Consider the following 26,140-nt stretch of genomic DNA (forward strand, 5'->3'; position numbering starts at 1 on the left):
AAAGAGGGCTGGATCACCCGACTCTTAACCTTGTAAAAGAACACCGTTTCTGCTGCTAACCAATCTTTATGCTTTGAAATTCCAAGATCGATGTTGAAAATTATACGTCTTTTCCATTCAGAAAGAACTCTATAAACTGATGATGACATAACCAAAATTTGTTACAGTTAAGATGAACCACTAAAAATAAGAAGTTATGTTACATTGTATTGAGAACAAAATATCAAAAAAGTAATCCAAATCTTGCCTAGCTTCCCAGATTGAGATACCTGCTCCCCTAGTCGAGCTTCTTCTAGAGAACACTGCGTGATTGATAGGGTCATCACCAATGTAGAGGAAAAAATCCTCCCCGCTGTTCTTTTCCCACTGTAATTTAGGCTTATGCTTCTCCTGTAACGAGAGGTATTCTATTCTCGCGATGGCTCCACCACCCTCAGAACCTGCAGTTCTGTGACTAATTTAAAAATCCCAACATACTGTTTAGGAATACAAGGGTGGACCACACAAAAAATCACAATTTTATTGTACTTCAACACTATACATGAACCTCATACAACCAAGAAACAAGTAAAACTTTCTCATAATATGCTGCCCATGACTAGCTCAAAAGCACCCACAAGCTCACCTCATACGCACTTACACAAGCACTCAAAAGGTGAAGCGCAAAGTTTTGAAACATAACTATATGGAGCCAAGTTGAACTATTTATACTAGTTCAAGGCCAGTTGTAAACACTTTCCTTTTTTTCGCATGTCTCGTTGGTATGAAGAAGCTGAACAAATTTTGTTCAAAGAAGACTCTCCCTATTGGCTAAACTTGTCTTCATGGTTGGATTTAAACAATACCACAGCTGGCCTAGTATAATTCTTGGCTTGCTTGAGAAAGCAAATTTAATTTCACTTCTTCTAAGTGTCAAGTCAGCGTTGAATTACCCTCAACAACAATTCCTATTGTCATTCCAAGTCACGAGTAGAGCTCCATAAACTTCCTCCATTGAGTTCCTTAGGGCTCGGTGCATACACCAGGCACTTTGCCCTCCGTATCAATATAAATGTAAAAGTCCTTGTAAAACCTTCTATCTTGCAAGTGATAAAGCAATTCACCAAGCTTCTTTCATGCATGGAATACATGATTTTCTGCCAAACAAATAGCTGATTGACTGTTGCAGCATACGTTTTTGAGAGAAAGAGTGTTTCCAGGAGCAGGTGTTATCAGGACCAGCTGTTCAATTTCCCTCGCATAGCATAAGAATGCCTTTTGACCTGGAGTCATGCACATATTCATACACAGCAGTTGCTTGCCACCAACTTGGGAAAATGGCCATTTGCGACTCCCATAAAATGAGTGTCATATAAGCATGTTCCATACATGGTGTGGTATTCGTAGTGAAAGGAGACAGAGCTAAGTTAGCTTATCTATTTATCTATCTATAGATAGATAGATAATTTAAGTGTTTGTTTTGGTGACTCCACCCCTTGTCTTTCTAAACACAAGATACACCCCACATTAACAAGAATCAGTTTCAATAACTGGAGGCAACATGACTAGCAAATTTAAGGAAACCAGCAGATCCTATAATATTGTTGGTTTGTCCAGACCCATTCCAGTAAAGGTTGTGTTATAAGATGTGTATGAACCCTTCACCCTCCCAGGAGTTGGAATCTCTTACTGTCTTGGACAACATGGATGGGCCATTCTGTAGTTTAAAGCTAGATGCCGAGATGGGAAGATAAAAGGAGAAGAAAGCCTAGGCTGCTAGCCAAGTGCTTGTTGGTGTCTTGTCCAAAGTTATTGAAATCAAACTAGAATATCTCCAGAATGAATCACCAAAAGAAAGAAAGAAAAACAAGTGAAGGGGATAAATGAAAGAAAGATGAAAAGTACCTTCAGAAAGCATGAAATCATTTCCCTAAAAATTGATGCCCAGAAATATCTTATGGGCCGGGGTACGAGCACCCCTGTTGCCTGTGAATATTTGCAGAGTGAAATGGATTCACTTCAAAGGTGCATTTGGACCTGGGTTGTGAGGGCTTGAGATGTCATAGTTCATTAACGAGAAACTATCTACAGCATCACTCAAGCTCTGAAGATCCTCTGGACTGAAGTCATGAGGTTGGAGCTTCTCTAAATATGGTGGACAGATAATGTAGGCCTACTGTAAATGTTGCTTCCCATTCTGTGATGAGCTTACAGAATGCATTGCATACCCAAGTTGTTTAATAAACTGCAGCGCCTAGGCTTGCTGGCCCGGACATAATCCTCAAAATCCCTAACACCACAGTGTGTTGATGGTTTCATCTACTAGCAAATGGATTGTGAAAACATGGATTGTAAGCATAAAATCAGGAAAAAAAACATGTTTTAGAAGTCAAAAATTTAAGTGAAACCATTGATCGCACATTGAAGCAAGAAAATCATGAATTAGCAATTTTCCTTTTGTTTTCTTGATACATATGAACTAACAGTTTTCTCCTCGTCAGTTTGGTTTATAAATAACGCACTGAAAAATTTAACATGGAGTTTGGTTTTCTTGATACATAGAACAAAATATTTTGGTAGTTTTCAATAAAAATCAGATCCTAACAAAAACTGAGCTATAAAAGAAGCCTTATACAAGTCAACAGTTACCTTATTCCTCATTTCAGGATCATGCAAGACACCATAAGCTGCCCACCTTGACCAGGACTCAAGCACAATGCCGTCATATTCCATTTCCCTACAAATAGAGAAGAATCAACAGGCAACCGGAACTAAAGTAAAGCCAAATGGATGGTTTTCTTGACTAAGTATTAACAGAATGGTTTGAATTGCCTTCACCTTTCGACTAGGCTTTCATTATATAGGAAAAGTTGTGTTGTACATGGCCATTACAAAGAGGGAATCTAGGAATTTAAATAAGTTTCCTCTTTCCTATCAATCATTTATATTCTTATTCCAGCATACAGCTGTAACAGCTGTATGCTTTCCTATTTCCTATTCAAGCATACAGCTGTAATAGCTGTATGCTCTGTATGCTTTCCTATTTCCTATTCAAGCATACAGCTGTAATAGCTGTATGCTTTGACTTAAGTCTTTCTATTGACATCCCCCCTCAAATTGATGCGGGCTGGTCCATAAGCAGCAATTTGGTAGCAAGAAAATGATGACGTTGGCGAGTGAGAGTCTTGGTAAAAACATCAGCCACCTGAAGAGTGCTGGACACATGTGGAAGTGAGATAGTCTTTGTCGCATATGCGTCCCGAATGAAGTGGCAATCCACCTCAATATGCTTTGTGCGCTCATGGAAGATAGGATTGGCGGTAAGATGAATAGCACTGGTATTATCAGCAAAAAGAGGAGTAGGAGTGCGCTGCTGAAAACCCAGCTCAGCAAGGAGCCCGTGGAGCCAGATGATTTCGGAACAAGCTTGGGACATAGCCCGGTATTCAGACGCAGTAGAAGACTTGGAAACACGATCTTGTTTCTTGCTCTTCCAGGAAATAAGTGCAGGACCAAGAAACATACACCAACCAGTAATGGAACGGCGAGTGTCGGAACACCCGGCATAATCAGCATCACTATAAGCAATAAGATCAAGGGAAGTACCAGCAGGATAGCAAAGGCCACGTCGAATTGTGCCATGAATATAACGAATGATACGGCGAACAGCAGCCATATGGAGATGAATAAATCACCCTCATCTTTGCGTAGCTTGAGATTAATTTCCATTGGAGTATCAAGGGGTGGCAAATGCTGGAGACCAGCAGCTGCCACCAAGTCCATGGCATACTTGTGTTGGGATAAAAAAATGCCATGGGAACCAGCATGAATCTCTAGACCAAGAAAATATGTGAGAGGACCTAGATCCTTCATGTGAAAGGATTTCTGCAGATGCTGCTTGAGTTGATCAATCAGAGCGAAATCAGTACCGGTTATGACTATATCATCAACATACACCAATAAAAACACAACTCCATTTGCAGTCTTACGTAGAAACAAAGAGGCATCATATTTACTTTTGAGGAAATCAAATTGAAGAAGGACAGAAGTAAATCGCTCATACCAAGCACGAGGAGCCTGTTTGAGACCATACAAGGAGCGGCGTAACTTACACACAGCAGAGGTAGGAGTGGAAAATAAGCCAGCTGGTGGTCGCATATATATATCTTCAGTGAGATCACCATGAAGAAAGGCATTCTTCACATCCAATTGGTGCAAACACCAATGTTGGGATGCTGCGATGGCCAGAATTGTTCGAATAGTACCCATTTTAGCCACTGGAGCAAAGGTCTCCTCATAATGTTCTCCATATTTTTGATGGTTTCCAAGAGCCACCAATCGTGCTTTATATCTGTCCAAGCTGCCATCAGCCTTGATTTTAACAGAATAGACCCATCGACACCCAAGAGGAGTCACACCAGAAGGACAATCAACAATATCCCAAGTCTGATTAGCTTCTAGAGCATTTAACTCTTCCTGCATAGCCTGCTGCCAGCATGGTTCTGTAGCTGCCTGTGAATAACCAGTAGGGATAGAAATAGAGGATAAAGTGACAGAGAGAGCAGCAGTAGAATGATGTGCCACAGATGAGGTAAATCCATACTTAGCAGGTGGAACAGATATTCTAGAGGAGCGGCGTAAAGGAGCCAAAACAGGTACCTCAGAAGCCACAGAAGGCTGTAAAGGAGGAGCAGATGACAAGATAGAAGCTGAAGGGGGCAGCACAGGAAGTCTTCTTTTGTACACCAAAGGTGGCTGGAACCTGTCAACTGGAACACTTTGCAAAGGAGAAGAGTCATCAAAAGAGGGTAAAGAGGCAAGAGAAGTGGCTGAGGATGAAGACAAAGGAAAGAAACATTGATTTTCAAAGAAAATAACATTTCTGGAAACATGAACGCGATTAGTGTGTGGATCAAAACATAGATAACCCTTTTGAGTAATACTATATCCAAGAAAAGCACACCTAATTGACTGAGCAGAAAGTTTATTTCTATGAGGTGGAGGAAGATGCATGAAGCATACACACCCAAAGGTGTGAAGATTGTTGTATATAGGATGGCAATGATGAAGCCGAAAATATGGAGACTCTAGACCTAAGACTTGTGAAGGAAGTCTATTGATTAGATAAGTTGCTGTAATGAGTGCTTCTACCCAAAACTTTGGAGGAACAAAAGATTCAATGAGCAAGGTACGAACCATATCCAAAAGATGGCGATTCTTGCGTTCTGCTACTCCATTTTGTTGAGGAGTATAGGAACATGATCGTTGAGAAACGATACCATTAGATTGCAAGAATGATTGGAAAGCATGAGACATATATTCCCCTCCCGAATCTGATCTAAGTGTCTTAACAGTGGCAGAAAATTGAGTGTTAACCAATGCCAAGAATAGTTTGAACATAGAGAAAACTTCTGATTTGTTCCGCAAGAAATAAACCCATGTATAGCGGCTGTAGTCATCAATAAAAGTGACAAAATATCTGTAATTTGCATGAGAAATGACAGGACTAATCCCCCAGACATCACTATGAATTATCTCAAAAGGGTTTTGTGGCTCTACTGCCAGCAGAAGGAAAGGGTAAAATTTACTTTTGCCAAGTTTACAAGTAGCACAATCAAGGAACACAGTTGAAGCTGAATGTTCTTTATTACTTATTAACCCAGATTTCAACAAATGAGAGAGGATTCTAGGATTTGGATGACCTAGACGTTTATGCCAAACTTCATTGGACACTTTAGGTGCAGTACAAAAGAAAGCTAAAACAGAGGAAGGAAGCAAAGTGCGTGGAATAGGAAGTTGGAGAGAAAATAAACGTCCGTGCTTAGGCCCCTTCGCTATCAGCTGTCCGGACATCTGATCCTGTACAATACAGCCACGATTAGAGAAGTTTACATCACAGTTATTGTCCACAAGTTGACCTACAGAAGCTAAGTTTATAGCAAGCTTGGGTGAGACATAAACATCCTTTAAAAAAGGGAGGTACATCACCAACAGCTATGATGGGAAGAGTACTACCATTGGCTGTTTGAATATGTGAGGATCCACAATATTTGCGGATATTACTTAACCCATGCAAAGAGTTTTTCATATGATTGGAAGCACCTGAGTCTAAGATCCAAGTAAGGGCTGAAGAACCAGTACCTTGAAGGCCAAGTGTGGAGAAAGCACTCACAATCATTTCTTGCACCATCTCTCGGGTGAGTAAATTTGCTGGAGGCTGAGTCTGTGAAAAAGAGGAACCAGCAGCAGTAACAGCAGCGTGATAAGCTTTGTTGGGGCGTGGAGGAGGACGAATAGGACACTCCTTAATGATGTGACCCAGCTGCTTGCAGTAGTTGCAAATTTTATGAGGACAATGGGGAGCAATATGTCCATACTTCTTACAACTATAGCATTGTGTCTTGCTCATATCGCGACTCTTCCCCTTGTTGTAAGCAGAAGCAGCATAAGCAACTGAGACACTGGCAGAGGCAACTCTTGCTTGCTCCATAATGGTTTGAGTATGGAGACGCTGCTCTTCACGCAATAGTTCTCCAAAGCAAGCATCCAAGGATGGAACAGGATCACGATTGACTAGAGAGGCACGAATGGGTTCATATTCTGGTCGCAATTTCATCAGAAATTGGTCTCGTTGGCTGATTTTATGGACTTGTTGCACTGCCAGCACACCTTCTGCAGAAACCTTGGCTGTAACAAGATCAGAATAATCACTCCATAAAGCCAGAAAACCACAATAGTAATCTTGAATAGAAAGATCTCCTTGGGTATAGTTGGCAATAGCCAACTCAAGCTGAAAACGCCTAGCATTGTTGTCTTGGTTATAAACTTGAGTGAGATGATCCCACATAGCCTTTGCAGATCTATAAGGACGCAAAGAAAGGATCAGATGTGGCTCCATAGAACTGAGAATCCAGGACATTATTTGTGCATCTTTGGCAGCCCATGCTGCCTTAGCAACCACAGATCCTTCAGCAACCATGTCTTTGTCACTGCCATCTATATGGCCCCATAACTCCTTTCCCTTGAGAAAAATCTCTAACTGGAATGTCCAGGCAGCATAATTTTTGCCAGTAAATCTGACACAAACATTATCTGACTTCTCCATATAGCTATGACTAAGAAAGAACAAAAAATCTTAAGAATTCTGTGAGAAAACACCAAGCTCTGATACCATAACAGAATGGTTTGAATTGCCTTCACCTTTCGACTAGGCTTTCATTATATAGGAAAAGTTGTGTTGTACATGGCCATTACAAAGAGGGAATCTAGGAATTTAAATAAGTTTCCTCTTTCCTATCAATCATTTATATTCTTATTCCAGCATACAGCTGTAACAGCTGTATGCTTTCCTATTTCCTATTCAAGCATACAGCTGTAATAGCTGTATGCTCTGTATGCTTTCCTATTTCCTATTCAAGCATACAGCTGTAATAGCTGTATGCTTTGACTTAAGTCTTTCTATTGACAAGTATGGTCAGAAGTACTAAAATTTTGAGCACCTGAGGATCCATACGCAGACAAGTAAAAATTGTCCATTCGTAGTTTAAACCTTTGGGTATTCACAACTACGAGAAATTGGATCTGAGAGCTTTTCATGAGTATGAATGAAATATCTTGATGGTCATTATAGAGATGTCTGACGGAAAATTAATTCAATTCATTTACACAAGAAAATATAGACTTCAAGTGATCAGTGTTTGGACTACCTGAAAATATTTTGTAAATTTAAACAATATGTAGAACTTGTTAGTTTAAAATACTCATCCACATTTCTGAATTTGCTTTGTTATAATCTAGTGACTGTCTCGTCCAATTTATTGATGCCCAACTCCACATGATTTCAGATAGCATCACTTGGATCAATTATCAGATAGCTATTGGATTGCATTTTCTTAAGAAAAGAAAATCCAAACAATTCCCAATTATAAAAGCAGAGAAGAGTAAAGGAAACATGAAGTGGTTTGGAATACCAGAGCATCTCAATTCCTTCTAAGCTCCGAAATCCATACCATATCGGCATTATGTCTCCCCTCCAGAACTAACCCGGCACCTCGACTGGGCAACACAAAAGAAAAGGAACGAATTATAACATACCAATCAAAAATTACAAAAAAGAATTTATATTTGCTGTAATTGCAGAAATCAGAAAATACACAGCTCTTCAAATCATACAAAACAGGCGATAAATGCGTAAACTTATTGGTAAACAGCTTCGCCATTTCATATCCCTTGGAGTTCCTAGAAAGTTATCATCATAACACTCTGGTTAACTAATTCAGTAAATAAAGAAGGAAAAATGGAATGCCATTGGGATATACGCAGCATATACCATGGAGACTGTAATGTAGGCCAATACAGGATATTTGCCTTCATTCTTCGAAACCTATGTATTTTCCTACGACGACATTTCGATTTTAAACAAAATAACTATTAGCAGCAAATGATTAGTTAGCGATTAACAGCAACCGCAGGATACTTACGTCGAGGATTTCTTGGTGATTCACGTCGGTTTTAACGACTTCGTCTTCTTCAAACTGTACTGATTGAGACACTCACAGTCACTGCGGCTGGGGCTGCACCTGCCCACGGCCATGGCCAGTCAACAACCAGCCAACTCCACTCTCGTGTGGAAATGAAACTAGTTGCCTTTTTATATGTATCTGGGCTTTAGAAGAGGCTCTAGTTAGGCCCAAGTGACATTTTTGTCCTTCTATTTTTGCACAGGTACATGCAGTTAAGAGGAAATAGATAATTTTTTTTTTATTATTATTATATATCTAATCTGAATGCAATCAAAGAACAGGAAAGGGCTTTTGCTCTTCGGAGATAAACCCCAGCTATTTTCAGAGAAAGAGTGTCTACCTCGGCTATTTTCAGCTCAAACGCTACGAACGACCATCTTGTCTTGATTAAAGAAGGTAACTTTTATCCTCTTGCTTCTATTCGCTTACCTCTCTCTGTTATATTTTGTTCCTCTAAAATTGCCTAAGCTTAAATATGGAGCCTAAGCTCTTGTTCTCCTCATCCATTGCTTCGCTATCTACTTCTTTACCCTTTTTTCTCTCACAAAAGTCTTCTTATTTCCTCGAAAGACCAAAACTTTCTGTCAGAACCACTCTCTCTGTTTCACCTTTTCAACTAGAAAATTCGCAGTTTTTAGGTAATGGTTTGGTTTTTGAAGATAGAAACGGGTCTTTTAGTGGCAAGTTCAGAAAAACCCGTCTCCCATTTGAGCCCGTTAGAGCTGCTGGTGTCAAGTGGAGAAAGGAGCGTCCTTTCGATAATGTTATTGACAGGGACAAGAAGTTGAAATTAGTTATGAAGATACGGAAGATTTTGGTTAATCAACCCAATAGAACTATGTTACTTAGGGAATTGGGTAAGTTTAGAAGAGAATTGGGTCTTACGAAGAAGCGCCGGTTTATTGCTTTGTTGAAGAAATTCCCTGCGGTGTTTGAGATTGTTGAAGAAGGGGTTTATTCATTGCAATTCAGATTGACGCCCGAGGCTGAAAGGCTGTATCTAGAGGAATTGAAGGTTAGGAATGAGATGGAGGATCTGTTGGTTCTGAAGTTGAGGAAATTATTGATGATGTCAATGGATAAGCGGATTTTGTTGGAGAAAATAGCCCATTTGAAGACTGATTTTGGGTTACCTTTTGAATTTCGGGATACGATTTGTCATAGATATCCACAATACTTTAGAGTTGTTGCAACTGGAAGGGGTCCTGCATTAGAATTAACTCATTGGGATCCTGAGCTTGCAGTATCAGCCGCTGAATTAGCTGACGAGGAAAATCGAGCCAAAGAGCTGCAAGAGAAAGATTTGATAATTGATAGACCACTAAAGTTTAACAGAGTGAAGCTGCCTAAGGGCTTACAGCTTTCCAAGAGTGAAATGAGAAGGGTTTGCCAGTTCAGAGACATACCTTACATATCTCCTTATTCAGACTTTTCCCATCTGAGATCAGGTTCAAAGGAGAAGGAAAAACATGCTTGTGGGGTTGTTCATGAGATTTTAAGTCTCACAGTTGAGAAGCGGATCCTTGTTGATCATCTAACTCATTTTCGAGAGGAGTTCAGATTCTCTCAGCAGCTGAGGGGGATGCTAATAAGACATCCTGATTTGTTTTACGTTTCTTTGAAAGGGGATAGGGATTCAGTTTTCCTTAGGGAAGCATATTGTGATTCTCATTTGGTAGAGAAGGACCGGCTATTGCTCATCAAAGAGAAGCTTCGTTCTCTAGTTATGGTTCCTAGATTCCCTCGGAGAGGTGCTCCGAAGACAGATTCTGTTGGTGGAGAAGATGGAACTTCGGGGCATGAAGATGGAATTATTAAGGAGGCTGAAGATTGGTCTGATATTGATAGTTACTTGAGTGGTGATGAGCTCAATGATGATGAAGATGATGATTATGAAAATGATTGGAGTGATGAAGATGATGATATGCCCCCAGATTTTGAAGATGATGATGATGATAATGATAATGATGGAACTGTGAGAATTCGTTTGAGCAAATCAATCAAGCAGACAGATACTGTAACAAATGACAAAGAGAAGGTGCTCACTCCAGTGTTTCCTGATGGCCGGCCAAGAGAGCTTTGGTGAATGAGATTCAAATCTGCCATATGCATCATTAGCTGTGCCCTGGTGTAGGGTCACTGCTCCAAGAGGCTATCATCATAGCATTGCTACAGTAAGTGTGAGTTTTCTGGATGAAGAACATAGATTTCACAAGGTTATTCAAAAATATGGGTCTAGACCATGTCTCGAGTTTGAAGTCTCAGGAAGTACCTTGCAAATGGAGACATGCAGCAATAGCATGTGCCTTCTTCTCTTCAAACTTGTGCAAAACTTAAGATATGGCTTCTGAACTTCTGAAACCATTAAAAGAAAACTTTTTTGCATGGATAATAGGTCTTTTTATCTTGTTTTCAATATGTAGTAGTTTATGCCTTCTGTTAATATAATTAACCTAATAGCCTTTTCAAATTATAAACATAGATCTTTTTGGAATGTTATATTTCTGTTTAAATCGTTAAGCTGATTTTCTCATTAATCATGGAAGCACCCTCAAATAGTGAATATTGATACTGAAATCTGTGAGGTCCTCATATGTAGCTGACTAAAGCCAAAATTACGTGGTGGGTTGATGGCTTCTAACTTCCATTTCCGAAATATTATTTAGCTTTCGCTCTGCAATAAGTTCTATCAGCTGTCTATATGTATGGCGATGCTTTTGTTAAAATAACTTGCCAGCTGCAACTTGTTTGCAGATTGAGACCACAACTTTGGATATCTATTTTAGGGCTTGACAATAACTCTATATTCAGATTCATGAACTAATTTATTTGTATTCATCATGGATAATCTTGACAATAACTCTATGTTCAAATTCGTTTCTTCCACACAATGAGATACTAGTTTCTATTGTAGTGATACATTTATTCAGAACCGTCATCAAACCCTGTTGCCAGCTCGTGGGCATCACCAAACTCCCTCTTTCAGATCAAGTACAGTAGATAATAAATGGTAGTAGATGCTAAAAGTCCTCCCAGTGAAAGCTAACCAAGCCCTCCTCTTCCATTTTATAAATCACAATAAATTTCTTCTTCCTATTAGAAATTTCTTACCCTATTATTTTACTTCCTCATTTTTGTCGTGTATACGTGACTGCTTTTTGACTAGATTTTCAACTTTCAATCTTGTGTAAAGATGAGTTGAGATAATCCAGGCTGGATGTGAATAGTAGAACATCTGGATTCGGATGCTCTTGTACACCAAATCTCAAATTCTGCATCATTTTTACATCCAGAAAATTCTCCATGTCATTTTTGTTTATCAGAGACCCTTTGTTTTATAAAATTCTAGCATTCCAAGATAATATATATCTATAACTAAATCAATGTAATAAAGCAACTAAAAAGAATAATCTTCAGCATCATTTTATCAGATTATATTGAGCATCACTATCATGCTTTGTCGAAATCACATCACTTGTTCTACAAAATTTCACATCACTTGTTCTGCAAAATTGATACTACGTGCAGGTGCATATAGCCATGTACGTTAGGGTTAGGGTTATATCGGTGATAAAAGATACAAGGAGGGTCTGCTCCTCCTTGATTAAGGCAGGACAAAAGAAAGCATACGTTCTCTCCATGCGCAGATCTTCAAGGCACTGGCTGTTCACTCCCCCTCAAGGGCTTCCTGTTTGCCCAATCCGGTAATGATGGTTTTGTGTTTTAAGACAAAACATATACTACCAAGTATGAAGGCGGGCTGGGGGCTCTTTTGGGGGTTTAAACAGGTTCTGTCTTGCTTACAAAGGCTCTCCGTAGTCTCAGGATGGCAATCGTTGCTCGCTCTCCCTCAGGGCTTCCAACGCAGTAAGCAGGTACGTGCATGTCAGCATATTCTCGTCGCAGGCTCGAGGTCTTTGGTGAGAGTAGTGATCAAAAGCTGTCATGTTTTTGGCAGACAAGAAAAAACAAATATCACCTGTAAATTCTTTGCTCGTAATCAATCCTACCTGCAGGTATCTCCTCTTGCAAGATTTATTGGATTAAAAAAAAAGGAGTTTTTCGTTTCATTTTAGTGGCTGGATATATAGAAATCACTCAAGCATATAATAATAGTTCATGTTGTGATAGCTAGAAAGGATTTTTGTCACTTCATCCATTAATCTTAATCTCGTTTATTTATTGAAAAATAGTTTTTTTAAAAAAAATTAAATTTCAGAAAAGTAAATTCCAGAAAAATGAATTATTTTTTGATATTTGGTAGTGTAATAAAAAATAAGTTGAAAAACACTTTCCAGTATTTGGTTATGTCATGGAAAATAATCTAAAAAATAATTTATTAATGTTTTATTTTTTTCAAGTTTATTAAAATAATGAAGAACAAATTTTACAAATTAAAAAATTGAATGAGAATGAAATTGAAAAAAAATATAATTTCATAAATTATCTCAAATAAAATAAATAATAATCAAAATAATAGAAATCAAATCTAAAAAATAAAAATATATAAAAAAGATGAAGAAATTAAAATAATAATAATTAACATTTCATAAATTATTTCAAATAAAATAAGTAATCAAAAGAATGAGGACCAAATTTAATAGATAAAAATTTCAATAAAAAAATGATAAGGGAAAAGCAAATAATAATTATAAAAATGAATATTAAAGTTAATATAAAAATTAAATTTTAAGAGATTAAATTAAAAAAATAAATATTCAAAACAAAATATATATAGTAATAAAAAATTTAAGGACCAAATTTGATATAATCAACAAATAATATGATATTTTTAAATTTTTCATAACTTTTAAAAAGTGTTTTTCGCCCAAATTTTTTAGGAAAACACTTTCCTAGAAACCAAGTCAAATTTTTTCTTTGACTGGAAAGTATTTTTCGTTGATTAATTTTTTTAATGACAAACAAATATAAAATAATTTAAAAATTAATTTTTTTAAAATTAATTTTCAAGAAATAAAGATATCATTAATTAGTTCTAGAAACGAAAACATCTAGAGGAAATCATTAACTAGTAAGATTTCGTGTAAACAAAACAGAAAGGCATTTCAAGGAAACAAATTGGTCCTTTTGACTCTAGGCCAGCTTACTCCCCAAAAGCAGATGGGATGTGACCCGCCGGTGCTTAGGGGCCGGCGACTGCTTGTTCCTCTTGGGGTGGAGATATGGTGCTACAGGAGGTGTTGTGGTGTTGGTGTGCAGGCCCTCAGGTGCAGTAGGCTGGCTGGTGAATGAACAAGGAAGTCAGATGCCTCTTTTAATTTCAAGCTTTGTCGTCACTGACTTTTCTCCTCTCTCCCTTTGGCCGTGAAACCTATCTTCTTGCGTTGTGCTACAAGAAAGAGAGAGCCGCTGATAATAAACATTTCATACGAAAATACAACTTTTTATTTTTATTTGTTTAAATCTCAACACCTGGCATGTTAAAATGCAAGAACGACAGTGAGGCTTACAGTAATGGATTTGCACTAAGAACTGGGAGTAATACTTGATAATTATTCATTGATGCTTATGGCTATTAAATAGCCTTACAATAACAGAAGAACTAACAGCCCACGATTGCAGGACCTAGGATCGTGGTACACAACTAAATCAAGAATAACAGAAATGGAATCTTCTCCCTCAAGTAACGGAGAAACTTATTTGCAATACTGAAATAATGCTGACTTTATCATCCTCCCTTAAACTGCATGTTCTTAACATTCAGTTTATTCAAAATATTCACAAACACCCATTGATTCTCGTATGTTTGAAAAAACTTCAATCTTCAATGGTTTGGTCATAATATCAGCAACTTGTTCATGAGTAGAACATTGAGTTAGCTCGATTACTCCATCTTTGACTAGATCACGAAGAAAATGAAAACGAATGTCAATGTGTTTGCTACGACCATGCATTACTGGATTTTTTGAGAGTCTGATGGCTGATATATTATCACAATACACCACCGTAGGTCCGGACAACACATGAGTTAGACTTTTCAGAATTCTTCTTAACCAAACAACCTGACAGGCACTTGATGCTGCAGCAATAAATTCAGCTTCGGTGGTAGAAAGAGTAACTACCGGTTGTTTCTTTGAAGACCAAGAGATTGCACTTGAATTCATCATAAAAACATAACCTGAAGTACTTTTTCTATCATCTTGATCACCCGCATAATCACTGTCTGTGTAGCCACAAAACTCTGTATCTCCTCCCTTCCTATAAAACATCCCGAACTTAGTTGTCCCCCTTACATACCTTAGAATTCTTTTTGCTGCCAGCAAATGAGATTCAGTGGGATGTTCCATGTATCTACTAATTAGACTTACCACAAACATTAAATCAGGGCGTGTTGCAGTTAGATACATGAGACTTTCCACCATCTGCTTGTAGAGTGTACTATCAACCTGCACTCCTCCTTCATCTTTTGTCAATTTAAAACCAGGAACAATTGGATTTTTGACTGAGTTGCACTGACCCATGTTGAATCTTTCTAGAACCTCATTAGCATATTTCTGTTGACTAATAAAAATGCCACCTTCCTTTTGCAATACTTCAATGCCCAAAAAATATCTCATTTTCCCAAGGTCAGTCATGTCAAATTCAGCCATCATTGACTTCTTAAATTCATCGAACATAACTTCATCATTGCCGGTAAAAATAAGATCATCAACGTAAAGACAAATGATTAATATTTTACCTCCATCTGCTATTTTTATGAACAAAGTATGTTCATAAGGACATTTGGTGAAGCCTTCTTTGGAGAAATAGGACTCGATACGACTGTACCAAGCCCGAGGAGCTTGTTTGAGGCCATACAATGCCTTCTTGAGTCGGTAGACTTTTGTTTCTTCCCCCTTTTGCTCGTAACCTGGAGGTTGATCGACGAACACTTCCTCACTAATTTCTCCATGCAGGAAAGCTGATTTTACGTCAAGTTGATATATCAACCAGCTTTTATGTGCGGCAAAAGCTATCACCATACGAATTGTGTCTAAGCGAGCCACGGGTGCAAATATTTCTGCATAATCCACCCCATATTGTTGGCTGTAATCCTTGGCAACTAAACGAGCTTTATACTTATCAACTTCGCCAAGCTCGTTCAGTTTGGTTTTAAAAATCCACTTCACGCCAACTGTTTTTCCTCCTACTGGCAGAGTTGTTAATTCCCATGTCTCATTCTTCACAATTGCTGCAATTTCCTGGTTCATGGCAAGCCTCCAATTTTCACTTTTTACTGCTTCTTCAAATGTAGTTGGATCACCGTTATTGAACAAAGCTAAATGAGTAATATTAACATCTGTGGCAGTGAAGAAACTTTGATCAGTTTCATAGTCTGTCAGCCATGCAGGACGTCTGCGTGTTCTGCCTTCTACAATTGTTGGTTCTGTGTGGACTGATTGGTGTGCTTCAACAATTGTTCCCGTACTGCCATGTTCATCCAGTGTTGCTATATCTGCATTTGAAGATTCTCCTGGAAACTGGATTTTTGCAGGCTCATTCTCCACCGGTTCTGCAAGTACAGGAGACTCATCCTCATTGTCTGTGACTTCCCATGCTAAATCATTTGTTGCAACTGGCTTAGGAATATCATCCCAATTCCACTTTTGATCTTCTTCAAAAATCACGTCCCTGCTAATAATGATCTTCTGTGAAACAGGATCAAAAAACCTGTATGCCTTAGAATTTTCACTTACCCCTAGAAAGACACATTTCAAGCTTTTTGCATCAAGCTTCACCCTTCTGTGATCAGGAACATGGACATGGGATATACAACCAAAAACTCTGAAATGTGCTACTGATGGTTTGATGCCATTCCAAGCTTCAGCAGGGGTCTTGTTCTTCACGGCAAGAGTGGGACTTCTATTCAAGATATGCACTGCCCAATTCACTGCTTCTGGCCAAAAGGATTTAGGAATTTGTTTCTCCAGCAACATACTACGCACCATATTCATAATTGTGCGATTTTTCCTTTCGGCAACACCGTTTTGTTGAGGTGAATATGGTGCTGTCAGCTGCTTGAATATTCCATGCTTATCGCAGAAACTGTTGAATGCTGATGAAGTAAACTCGCCGCCCCTATCTGTTCGCAGACTTTGAATGAATGTGCCACTTTCTTTCTCAACTTTAGCCTTAAATATTTGGAATGTAGCAAAGGCTTCTGATTTTTCTGTCAAGAAATAAACCCAGATTTTCCTACTGAAGTCATCAATAAATGTAATGAGATACCTTTTACTGCTGTTGGAAACCGGAGTGATTGGACCACATATATCCGCATGTATAAGTTGAAGAATTTTTGATGCCCTCCATATGCTGCCTTTGGGAAATGAATCACGATGTTGCCTGCCTGCCAAACATCCTTCACACACTTGATGAACAGCATTGAAATGAGGCAATCCGTCCACCATCTTCTTTTGCTGCAGTGTATTAATTCCATTCCAGCTGAGATGGCCATACCGATAATGCCATAGTGTATACTGATCAGTATACATGGAGGATAGACATTTTTCATCAGTTGATGGTGAGCAGTCTGCCATTACCACAAACAAGCGATTATGAGTCATTGTTGTCTCAATAATCAAGCCTTTCTCAGGATGAAAGATTTTGCAATTTCCTTGTTGAATAAACACAGCAAGTCCCTTTTCTTGGAGTTGGCCGATGCTGAGCAAGTTGTTCTTCAGTTCTGGTACAAAAAATACATCTGTGATCATATGAATAAAGCCATTTACCTCCATTCGAATCCAGCCTTTTCCTTTGACATCAAGACTGGAGTCATTTCCCATCTTTACTGATTCTCTGAAGCTGCTGTCAAAATGATAAAAAATGTCCCTTTGTCCACACATATGGTTGCTGCATCCAGAATAAAGGAACCATATATGGTTTGTTTCAGCTTGCTGGAAGTGAACATGAGCCATCAACAACATCTCTTCTCTTGTTTCTGCATAATTTGCCGTTTGATCCCGTGCTTTCCTTGAACACTCCCACTGGAAATGTCCTAGTTCACCACATTTATAGCATTCTATTGTTGATTTATCAAAACCAAATCTGCCTTTTCCTCCTCTTCCTCTTCCTCTGCCACGTCCGCGATAGTTATTTCTACCACCATCTCTTCCTTCTTGTTGGGCCCCGTAAGACATCTGCAATGCTTGTTCTTCAATAACAACATGGCGGCTAATTCTCTGTTCATGAACTAATAAGCTACTCTGTAGCTCATCAATTGATAAAATATCCAGATCATTGGATTCTTCTATAGAACATACAACATAGTCATATTTGGGAGTCATAGACCGTAATATTTTCTCAATGATCACCACGTCCTTCATGCATTCTCCATGAATTCTCATTTTGTTGGCAATAATGAGAGTTCTTCCAAAATAGTCATTAACTGATTATGCAGCCTTCATATGCAATGTTTCGAATTCCTTTCGAAGAGCCTGCAGTTGAGCTCTTTTTACACGTGCAGTTCCTTGATATTTTTGTTTCAAGGAATCCCAAATGTCTTTAGCTGTGTCCTTCTTCAATATTGTTTCTAATATTGATCGATCAAGAGCCTGAAACAGATAATTTTTGCATTTCAGGTCTTTCAACTTCTGCTCATCAATCTGCTTCTGTTGTGCATCGATGGGATCTACTCCATCTGCTGCTGCAATGATCCCTGTCTCCACCAAGTTCCAATACTCTTTGGAACGTAGAAAGTTTTCCATCAGCATACTCCAGTGATCATAGTGTCCATCGAATCTTGGGATTGCAGGTTGAACAAAACTGCTCTCAGATGCCATTGTCTCTGCACGCTGGTGACTGTGTTGACAAAGCTCAACAAAGTTGATATTTCTGATACACTCTTGGAACAGGCTGTATTTGTGGAGGGACTGTGTTTGTGGAGGGGCTCTGATACCAAATGTTAAAATGCAAGAACGACAGTGAGGCTTACAGTAATGGATTTGCACTAAGAACTGGGAGTAATACTTGATAATTATTCATTGATGCTTATGGCTATTAAATAGCCTTACAATAACAGAAAAACTAACAGCCCACGATTGCAGGACCTAGGATCGTGGTACACGACTAAATCAAGAATAACAGAAATGGAATCTTCTCCCTCAAGTAACGGAGAAACTTATTTGCAATACTGAAATAATGCTGACTTTATCATGGCATTCTTTGAAAAAGGCTAGAATGAATCAAAAGAAAGGTGTGCTGCGGGAACAAATGGCCGTGGAACCTGCAGATCGATCCACCGGCGTCCATGTCCAGCAGTAGCCCTCCGGGGTAATGCTCAAGCCAAGTAACGCGGTCTTCGAAACAACCTAAAACTAAAAAGAAATTAATAATAAACAAAGGAAGGAAAACAAGAGACATCCATAAATAGAAGAAAAACAAAGCCATGTGAGAAAAACAAAGCAAACATATGGTTTTAATTTTAGATATTTTAATATTTCCTGTTAAAGTGAAAATATTTTAAAAGTTCTGATCAGGAACCATCAAACGAATTGAAGAAGATAGAGCATATAGCATGCGTGTGTCCTCTCACTGCCCAAAGCTATTTTTTTCTTTACCCTCTTCCCAGTCAGGTGCTTGAAGAACAGGCTGTGCGTTATGTACATTTGGAGAATCATTCTTTAGAAAAATGCTATGAAAAATCTTCGCTGAAGCACTTCCCTTGCCCTAGCAGTAGATAGCAATTAAAATGAAATTGCTAGGAGTGTATATCTAGACATAATGGCTACAAAAAGTAAAGTCTGACCTAACCTTAGCCGAATGCTTTGGCTTTCTAGAGCTATGTATTTTCCGGTGACTAAGTATATTTATACACTCGTGTTTTAAACTTTCTTCATAAAAAACGAGACATATCATGGACACACACACACACACGTTGTTCTTGGCTAATCATTGTGACTCCCGTTAGGTGTTGTGGCATGTCTTTGAATAGAAAAAAGTTCTCTACATAAAATTATGGGAAAAATTTGTGCATGGCTAATTGGAACCGAAAAAATACATATAAGGATATGTTAGAACAAAATTGAACAGACTAATATCTGTTTAGATAGGTTAAAATTACCAACCATGGCCCAAACAGCTGGATATTTTTTTTTTTTTAGTTTTATCAACCACCTCAGTAGCAGATTGAGGTAGGACACAGAGGTTGTCTATAGGAGAACTTTAGTGAAGATGTCAGCAGTTCCAGATTTGTTTTTCTGTTGCCTTGGATGTGATTCTCAACGGAATCAGTTTGGTACTTGAAGTCTAAAACAGTACAATTTATTCATTTCAGAGATGCATGATCAAGTTCTTTACAGAAGAAATGCAGGGGAAACATCACAGAGGACTAGCAAGAAAAGAGGCAACAGTAAAAAAAAAAAAACTCTTACAGAAAAGCAAAACGATAAGTGATCAAGTCCCTCAAAGAACATCGGAAAGCCTTCACATAGGACTCGAAGATTCAGGCAACAATCCGTCAGAAGAACCACTTCCACAGATAAGCAAAACATAAGTCAAATCTGTTTTTGTGTGTCTTTTCTGTTACACTTCACCATCTTGCAAATACAGGTATACATCACCTTTTCCATATTACATATTTGTAATGTAAGTAGAACAGGCTTCGAATATGATGAAGTCACTCACTCTAAAGTTCTAGAGTGACTTTTTCAAGATAAATTAGAATGCTGACCATGTTATCCAATAAAAGTACACTAGGCTGGCTCAAGCATGAAGTCCTAACCACAGAAATTAAAGAAAAAATGGAAAGGAAGAGATCACCACCTGAATTTTTTAGCCGAAACAGTCCCGTATCCCTTGTGCATCAGCAAGCAACGAGTCCGGAAGGCTGGCAGGTCCAACAACAAGCGTACTGTAACACTCATGAAAAAATTGTGATAGATGAAGACAGTAGCCAGAATATCATGATCTTTAACAACTACAAGAAAACACTATTTTCGGATTCGCAAAGGAGTAGCACAGAATGTACATGCACTGCTTGAACAATTTCTTTTGAAGCCAGGAATAACAACATGGACTAAATGTTATGTCCAAGCCAAGAAACTTACTCTATAATCTTGACAAATAGTGGTACTTGAGAGAAGATTCGAGATTTTTAAACCACGAAACGCTAGGTTTTTTATTTTAATTATAGGTGTAAACAAGTCCCTAATAGGAATAAGATTGAAAGAAATAATAGAAAATGAGCTTAAAACCATATGCTTCAACATGCTGCTTTAAAGGTTGGACGAAATATTTTTCCGGAATATTTTTTTCATTTTTCCATATATATATTGTTATTATTTCTTATTAATTATTAATTAATAGTATTATTAATCTGGTTATAATAAAGATTAAGAGTAATGAACTTCTTTTTTCCTGTTCCTGAAGTAGAAAACGTTCCATCCATCTGTTCCTGAATGGCTTCTTTCAAAAGGGCTTCCGTTGAAGACAAAAATAAATCAAACCCATAAGAAGTTTTACCAAGAGCAGATGGGTATCCATTGAACTATAGGGGAGAATATGTAAAATAAATAGTGCACTGAATGCAAAATAAATATGTACGCGACGAGACAGCAGCTAACAACTACTACAAGTTCTTCCCTGTTATAACATCCTACACCTTCAAGCTTCAACTACAACATGAAACCCTATCCAAAAGGAGCCGACTGTGTCTTGCAAGAGTATTTACAGACACGAACAGTAGTGTATTTATATACCACCATGCATAAAGTAAAAACAACTCGGGAAAACAGCTGATTCTTTCCCATTCATTGGATGTTTAAGGAAACTTGACTAAGAACCTAGGGACTAAACTGGGGAAACTCCCGCATTAATGTTGAGGATTAATGCAAAGGGAACAGCAGACAGGTAGGGCCTCGAATCCCGATGAGGTGGAAATGCACACCCATTGCATTGAAAACTTCTCATCCTAAAAAGTACTCCTACCAATCTATATGATGCTTCGGGAAACTAGACAAGTCAAATGGCATGACTCCAGCTCATCATTCTTCATATGCATCTCTAGGACCTCACTACTCAGAATTGATTGATGGGTTCAACCAGGTCCTGCACAGCCATCCTCTCAGAAACATCTGCCAGAGATTTGAGATTGCACCTTATCAAGGCCTTGACAAAGTAGCATGTCTCATCCTTGGTGTTCCCGTCAGGCACATCTACAATAAATGATTCGATGACTAAAGTCCCAGGCCTCCCATCAATAATCTCAGGGTGGACAGTCATGATAGATGAGTAGTTCTGCAAAATAAACCAGGGGGGAATCAGGAGGAGGAGGAATCCAGGATGATTTTAGTGACAGGCATCTTTATCTGAGTACTGAAAGGAATGCTTTGGTTACTCTGGACACAAGTAGCCCAAAGACCGATATTTCAACCAAGTATCCAACTGCAAAATATCATAGTTAGAGGCAGATTCCAAATGTCTTTTCATTATGTGCATATGCGCACTTTGAATCTATATGGATTTTAAATAAAGGTTCATTCCATTTCACCAAGGAAAAGTGGCTTGTCCATTTGGAGCAAACTTTATTTCCTCAGAATTGAAAAGGCTACAATCCCCAAAAACATTCTCTATTTCGTTTTCAGCATCGTTCAACAAAACAAGATTCCAATTTCTCTTCCTCCAAACATATTGAGAGAGACCAATTCACATATATAATTTGGACACTGAACAGTAAAGGGATAAAAAAGAAGGCAAAAAACTTTAGCTCCCACGTGCTACTGTGATACACAACCACTATATGTGAGCTCTAAGTGACTTTTGATATCATGGCCCTAAAATAAAGTTACCTACCAAGCAAAATGTTGAAGGAGAAAACACTAGAACATACCTAACCCACCAAAAGAGGCCCCTTTGGCCACACAAATCTAATGTGATTGAAAGAGCAGAATAACTTACCACATCAACAGAAGATAGTATGTTATCCACGTTTCTTGGAACTAGGTGCTACGTTCCATGACCAACATTTGGAAACAAAATTCCAATTTTCATAAAAAAGGAATACACAGCAAATCCCCCTTGGGGAAATGCTATTAAGAATCAAAACAGCAAATCTCTTCATCACAAATGGAAAAAACAGCAATACACACAGAGATGTAGAGATGATTTTATTGAAATCTATCCACTTTTCAGCAGCTTATCACACGTTTCGATCGATTCAAAACACAGCATTTAACACGCCATAAACTTGTGATAACCGCGTATCTATTTATTATAAGCACGCGTAAAAGCACATAAATACAGTTGAAGGTACTAAAATCTATAACACTGCAAGAAACAACACGACCCAAACCCCAACAGCTTATAATAGAAGGTCAAGAAGAAAGATAAATTTATTTATACCTTGAGCCTATGATCACCACCAACAATCTTGACCCCAAGGATGTGCTCTTCATCATCAAGAAGTTCAAGCCTCTCGGTACTAGTAGTTGCAGGAAGTCCAGATTTAACATTCACCTCCCTAACACTTCCAATCCCAAGCTCTCCATTCATAACGCACCTGCTCACAAATGGCTTATAACTCTGTGGCTGATCAAATCGCCTCACCAGTGACCAAACCTGATCCAAATAAACAAAAAATATATATATTCATCAAACAAAATCAAACCAGATTTTCTATCGATAAGAATCCGTTTATATATGCAGAGTACACACAACAAGATATCGAAAAGAAATAAAAATAAAGCCCCATTATTTATATTGGTTTATCAAAAATGAACGAGAAAACAAATAGCAGAGAGAACCCCATTACGAGAAAAGGCAGAAATGAAGCAAAACCAGCCGAAATCGAGTAAAAATTACCAGATTTGACACAGAACAAGGAAGTCAAACACCTTAGAAAAGGAGTCAAACAAATCAACGAACACAAAATCAACCAATCAACGACCAAAACAGAGTATCAAAAATAAACTCACAAGGTGAGCAGGAGCTTTGATGTGCTTAACAAGAGCAGACGTGCACTGGTTCTCCGCAGGCTCGTGTTGATGGTGTCTCCGTATGTATTGAACCTCTGCTGCACTGTACGCATCACCACCGTTCATTCTTTTTATCAGATGATTATCAATATAGTTTGTGTCGTCTATCTCTCTCTCTTTGTCTGAAAAGGAAATATGATCCTTTTAAAGATAAGATTAGAAGGAGGAGAAGAGAAGAGGGTTCGTATTTGGATTTGAAGGAAGGAAGGATAGCCTTTCACTCGCTCGCTCGGTTTGGCTGTTCGTTTTATTTTAGATTAGCAGGATGCAAGAAAGTCCATCAATCCACCGACAATCTTCTATTTTATATAGTTTTCACTAAAAAGCCCAGCCTAAGCTATGGGCCCATCTTACTCCACTAGACAAGATTCCTATATAATAGTAATATCCTTTTATATAAAAAAAAAAAAAATAAAAAACAGAGAGAGAGAGAGAGAGATCGTGTGCGGTGACAGTCCATTGTTGTTTTGTTCATTGAATATTGATAATGATTTTTTTTAGGTGGTTAGGTATTTAGCGTGTAATGTGACCACCACCAGGCATATTGGGTTTACTTTAAAGTCAAACTATGTGGAGTGGGAGAGATGTTGGGAATTACAATGACGGTTTTGACCATTGAAGACTTGTCTGATTGGTGCTGTGTTGTTGTTGTTGTTTATTAAAAGTTTTTTTTTATTATTATTATTATTATATTAAATAATCAAAATATTAAAAAATAATAAATCGATTATTTTTTAAAAATGAAACATGCGAAAAAAAAGGTTATTCCTCTTTTAAACACTCATTTTTTTTTCAGATTAAAGTATAAATATAAAAATATATATTTTCTATCCATTCAACATGTGTAATTAAAGTATAAATTTTGTTCGAATGTGTATTAATTTCACCTCTCCCGTTTTAAATTGAAATCAACAATTGAATTTATTTATTTATTTTACTAAAAACTTGGAAAAATCAGGATCAGTTAGAAAAATTATGAAGTTTTTTACTAATTAATAAGATTGGTAATTGAATCACCCAGTCAAGAAAGTATTATGCTTGAAGGACTAATATATATGAAGTTTGCCTAAAAATTAGCATTGAAAAAAAAATAGTATTTGATATTGTGGTAACGATTATTTTTCAAAAAGTTTTTTACTCGAAAATATATTAAAATAATATTTTTTATTTAATTTTTAAAATTTATTTTTATTATCAACACATCAAAACTATTCAAAAATATAAAAAAAATCATATTTTTTTTTAACAAATAGAGTTTGATTTGTGTTTCCAAACGTCTCTTTATCTACTTTCTTTCTTCGTTCTTTCTAATAAATAAATCATTGGTTTTTATTTCCTCTTATGCTGGTATCATTCTTATTTTTTTTAAGGTGAGATTATAATTTAAATATATTCATAGAAGCAATAATAAATAATCACACACATACATATATATAAAAAACACCCACACTCTCGTGTAAACAAAGACTACGCTATGAAAGTTATCAATAAATCCACTTTTATGTGAAAAAAAAAAAATGACAGTATTGAATAATTGTTCTGGAAGCCGCAACCACTTGCTAATATAAAATAACATAAAAGTGGCACTTGAGGTCTTGGCCCCGTGGTTGAAGGGACTTGTTCCCTTCCTCTGCATCCTGGGTTCAAACCTCACTGTGCACCCTTGTCACCCCCGCGATGCCTTACATGTTCACTGGGTTTGCAAGATGTTTAGTGAACCGTGAGATTAGTCGTGGTGCGCGCAAACTGGTCCAAACACCCATGTAAATAAAAAAAAAATAACATAAAAGTGTGGAACTACGCATGCATGCCTACCTGCTTTCTTTGGGATCATGTTGGTTTGCATATTGTCACTTGTCAGCAAGTTGCACTAAATATTATTTGGGAGTCTTGTAGTGGTTTTTTTTATTTTAAAAATATATTAAAATAATATTTTTTTTTTTTTATTTTTAAAAAAAATATTTTTATATAGTAAATCAAATTATCTGAAAAAAAATATTAATTTAAAACAAAAAAAATAAAAAAAAATCATTTTTTTAAAAAAAATATTTTAAAAACACAATAACAAATATACCTATAGCAATAATGGGGACATTCAACAACCCCACTACATTCTCTCTTCCTTGGCACGAAGCCAAATCTTTACCGTTGTTCAAGGACTGGATAAAAGGTGAAGAAAATATCACATCCACCCATGAAAGTTGTAAAGGAACTGTAATTCTTAAATGTAGTTTAATTAATTAGATTTATATTTATTTTTTTTAGAAGTTATTAATTTAAATTTTATAAATTTTAAAGTTATTAAAAATTTATATAATAATTAAGGTTATAAAATTATTTTAGATATATATAAACTAATAGAATATTTATGTTAATAATAATAATAAAAAATAAAAATAAATATAGAAAGAGAAAGGGGGAAGGAGGAACTGTAATTCTTCGTATGGGTTTCATGTACTGGACCCGTCAGGTTTGATAGGGCATTTTCCTAGAATGCCCTGGGTTTTTTTATAGCTAAAAACAATGGATGCCTATCTATGCGGGTGGGATCCGGTGAACATCGTCCAACCATATGATCAGTCATTCTGACGGCAAGATTGTAATGTTTTAAGGATTTTTAATGCTCCTATCCAAAAAAATTTCTTAATTATTTTTTTAAAAAAATTATTT

At 37.3% G+C, this 26,140-nt stretch overlaps 2 protein-coding genes and 1 long non-coding RNA gene across 7 annotated transcripts; 1 reads left to right on the forward strand and 2 right to left on the reverse strand.

Moving 5' to 3' along the window:
• Positions 1 to 89: 89 nt before the first annotated feature.
• Positions 90 to 8,645, reverse strand: LOC140955298 (uncharacterized). Of its 5 annotated transcripts, XR_012169219.1 has the most exons (5): positions 8,460 to 8,645; positions 7,950 to 8,034; positions 2,629 to 2,716; positions 1,885 to 2,301; positions 90 to 440 (listed from the first exon to the last, which is right to left on the reverse strand). It is a non-coding gene; the product is annotated as an uncharacterized lncRNA (long non-coding RNA). The 5 variants fall into 5 exon arrangements; XR_012169221.1 differs by lacking the exon at positions 1,885 to 2,301 and having other exon boundaries at positions 90 to 448; positions 8,460 to 8,635; XR_012169217.1 differs by lacking the exon at positions 1,885 to 2,301 and having other exon boundaries at positions 8,460 to 8,631.
• A 122-nt stretch (positions 8,646 to 8,767) lies between these two features.
• LOC118057704 (protein WHAT'S THIS FACTOR 1 homolog, chloroplastic-like) lies at positions 8,768 to 11,000 on the forward strand. The gene has a single exon (XM_035070359.2). The coding sequence runs from the start codon at positions 8,977 to 8,979 to the stop codon at positions 10,585 to 10,587; it is 1,611 nt and encodes a 536-aa protein (XP_034926250.1). The 5' UTR covers positions 8,768 to 8,976; the 3' UTR covers positions 10,588 to 11,000.
• A 10,000-nt stretch (positions 11,001 to 21,000) lies between these two features.
• LOC118057705 (abscisic acid receptor PYL9) lies at positions 21,001 to 23,746 on the reverse strand. Its single transcript, XM_035070360.2, has 3 exons — positions 23,411 to 23,746; positions 22,839 to 23,054; positions 21,001 to 21,734 (listed from the first exon to the last, which is right to left on the reverse strand). Exons 1-3 carry the CDS (start codon positions 23,534 to 23,536, stop codon positions 21,516 to 21,518), a joined length of 561 nt encoding a protein of 186 aa, XP_034926251.1. The 5' UTR covers positions 23,537 to 23,746; the 3' UTR covers positions 21,001 to 21,515.
• Positions 23,747 to 26,140: the final 2,394 nt, after the last annotated feature.

The sequence above is a fragment of the Populus alba genome, chromosome 2 (genome assembly GCF_005239225.2).
Source record: "Populus alba chromosome 2, ASM523922v2, whole genome shotgun sequence".
NCBI classification, from domain to species: domain Eukaryota; kingdom Viridiplantae; phylum Streptophyta; class Magnoliopsida; order Malpighiales; family Salicaceae; genus Populus; species Populus alba.

Coding starts and splice junctions, on each gene's coding strand:
- LOC118057704 (XM_035070359.2), top strand. CDS start 8,977: ATGGAGCCTAAGCTCTTGTTCTCCTCATCCATTGCTTCGCTATCTACT.
- LOC118057705 (XM_035070360.2), bottom strand. CDS start 23,536: ATGAACGGTGGTGATGCGTACAGTGCAGCAGAGGTTCAATACATACGG. Junction 23,055..23,410: donor TCAAAGCTCCTGCTCACCTT/GTGAGTTTATTT, acceptor TATTTGGATCAG/GTTTGGTCACTGGTGAGGCG. Junction 21,735..22,838: donor GTGGTGATCATAGGCTCAAG/GTATAAATAAAT, acceptor TTTATTTTGCAG/AACTACTCATCTATCATGAC.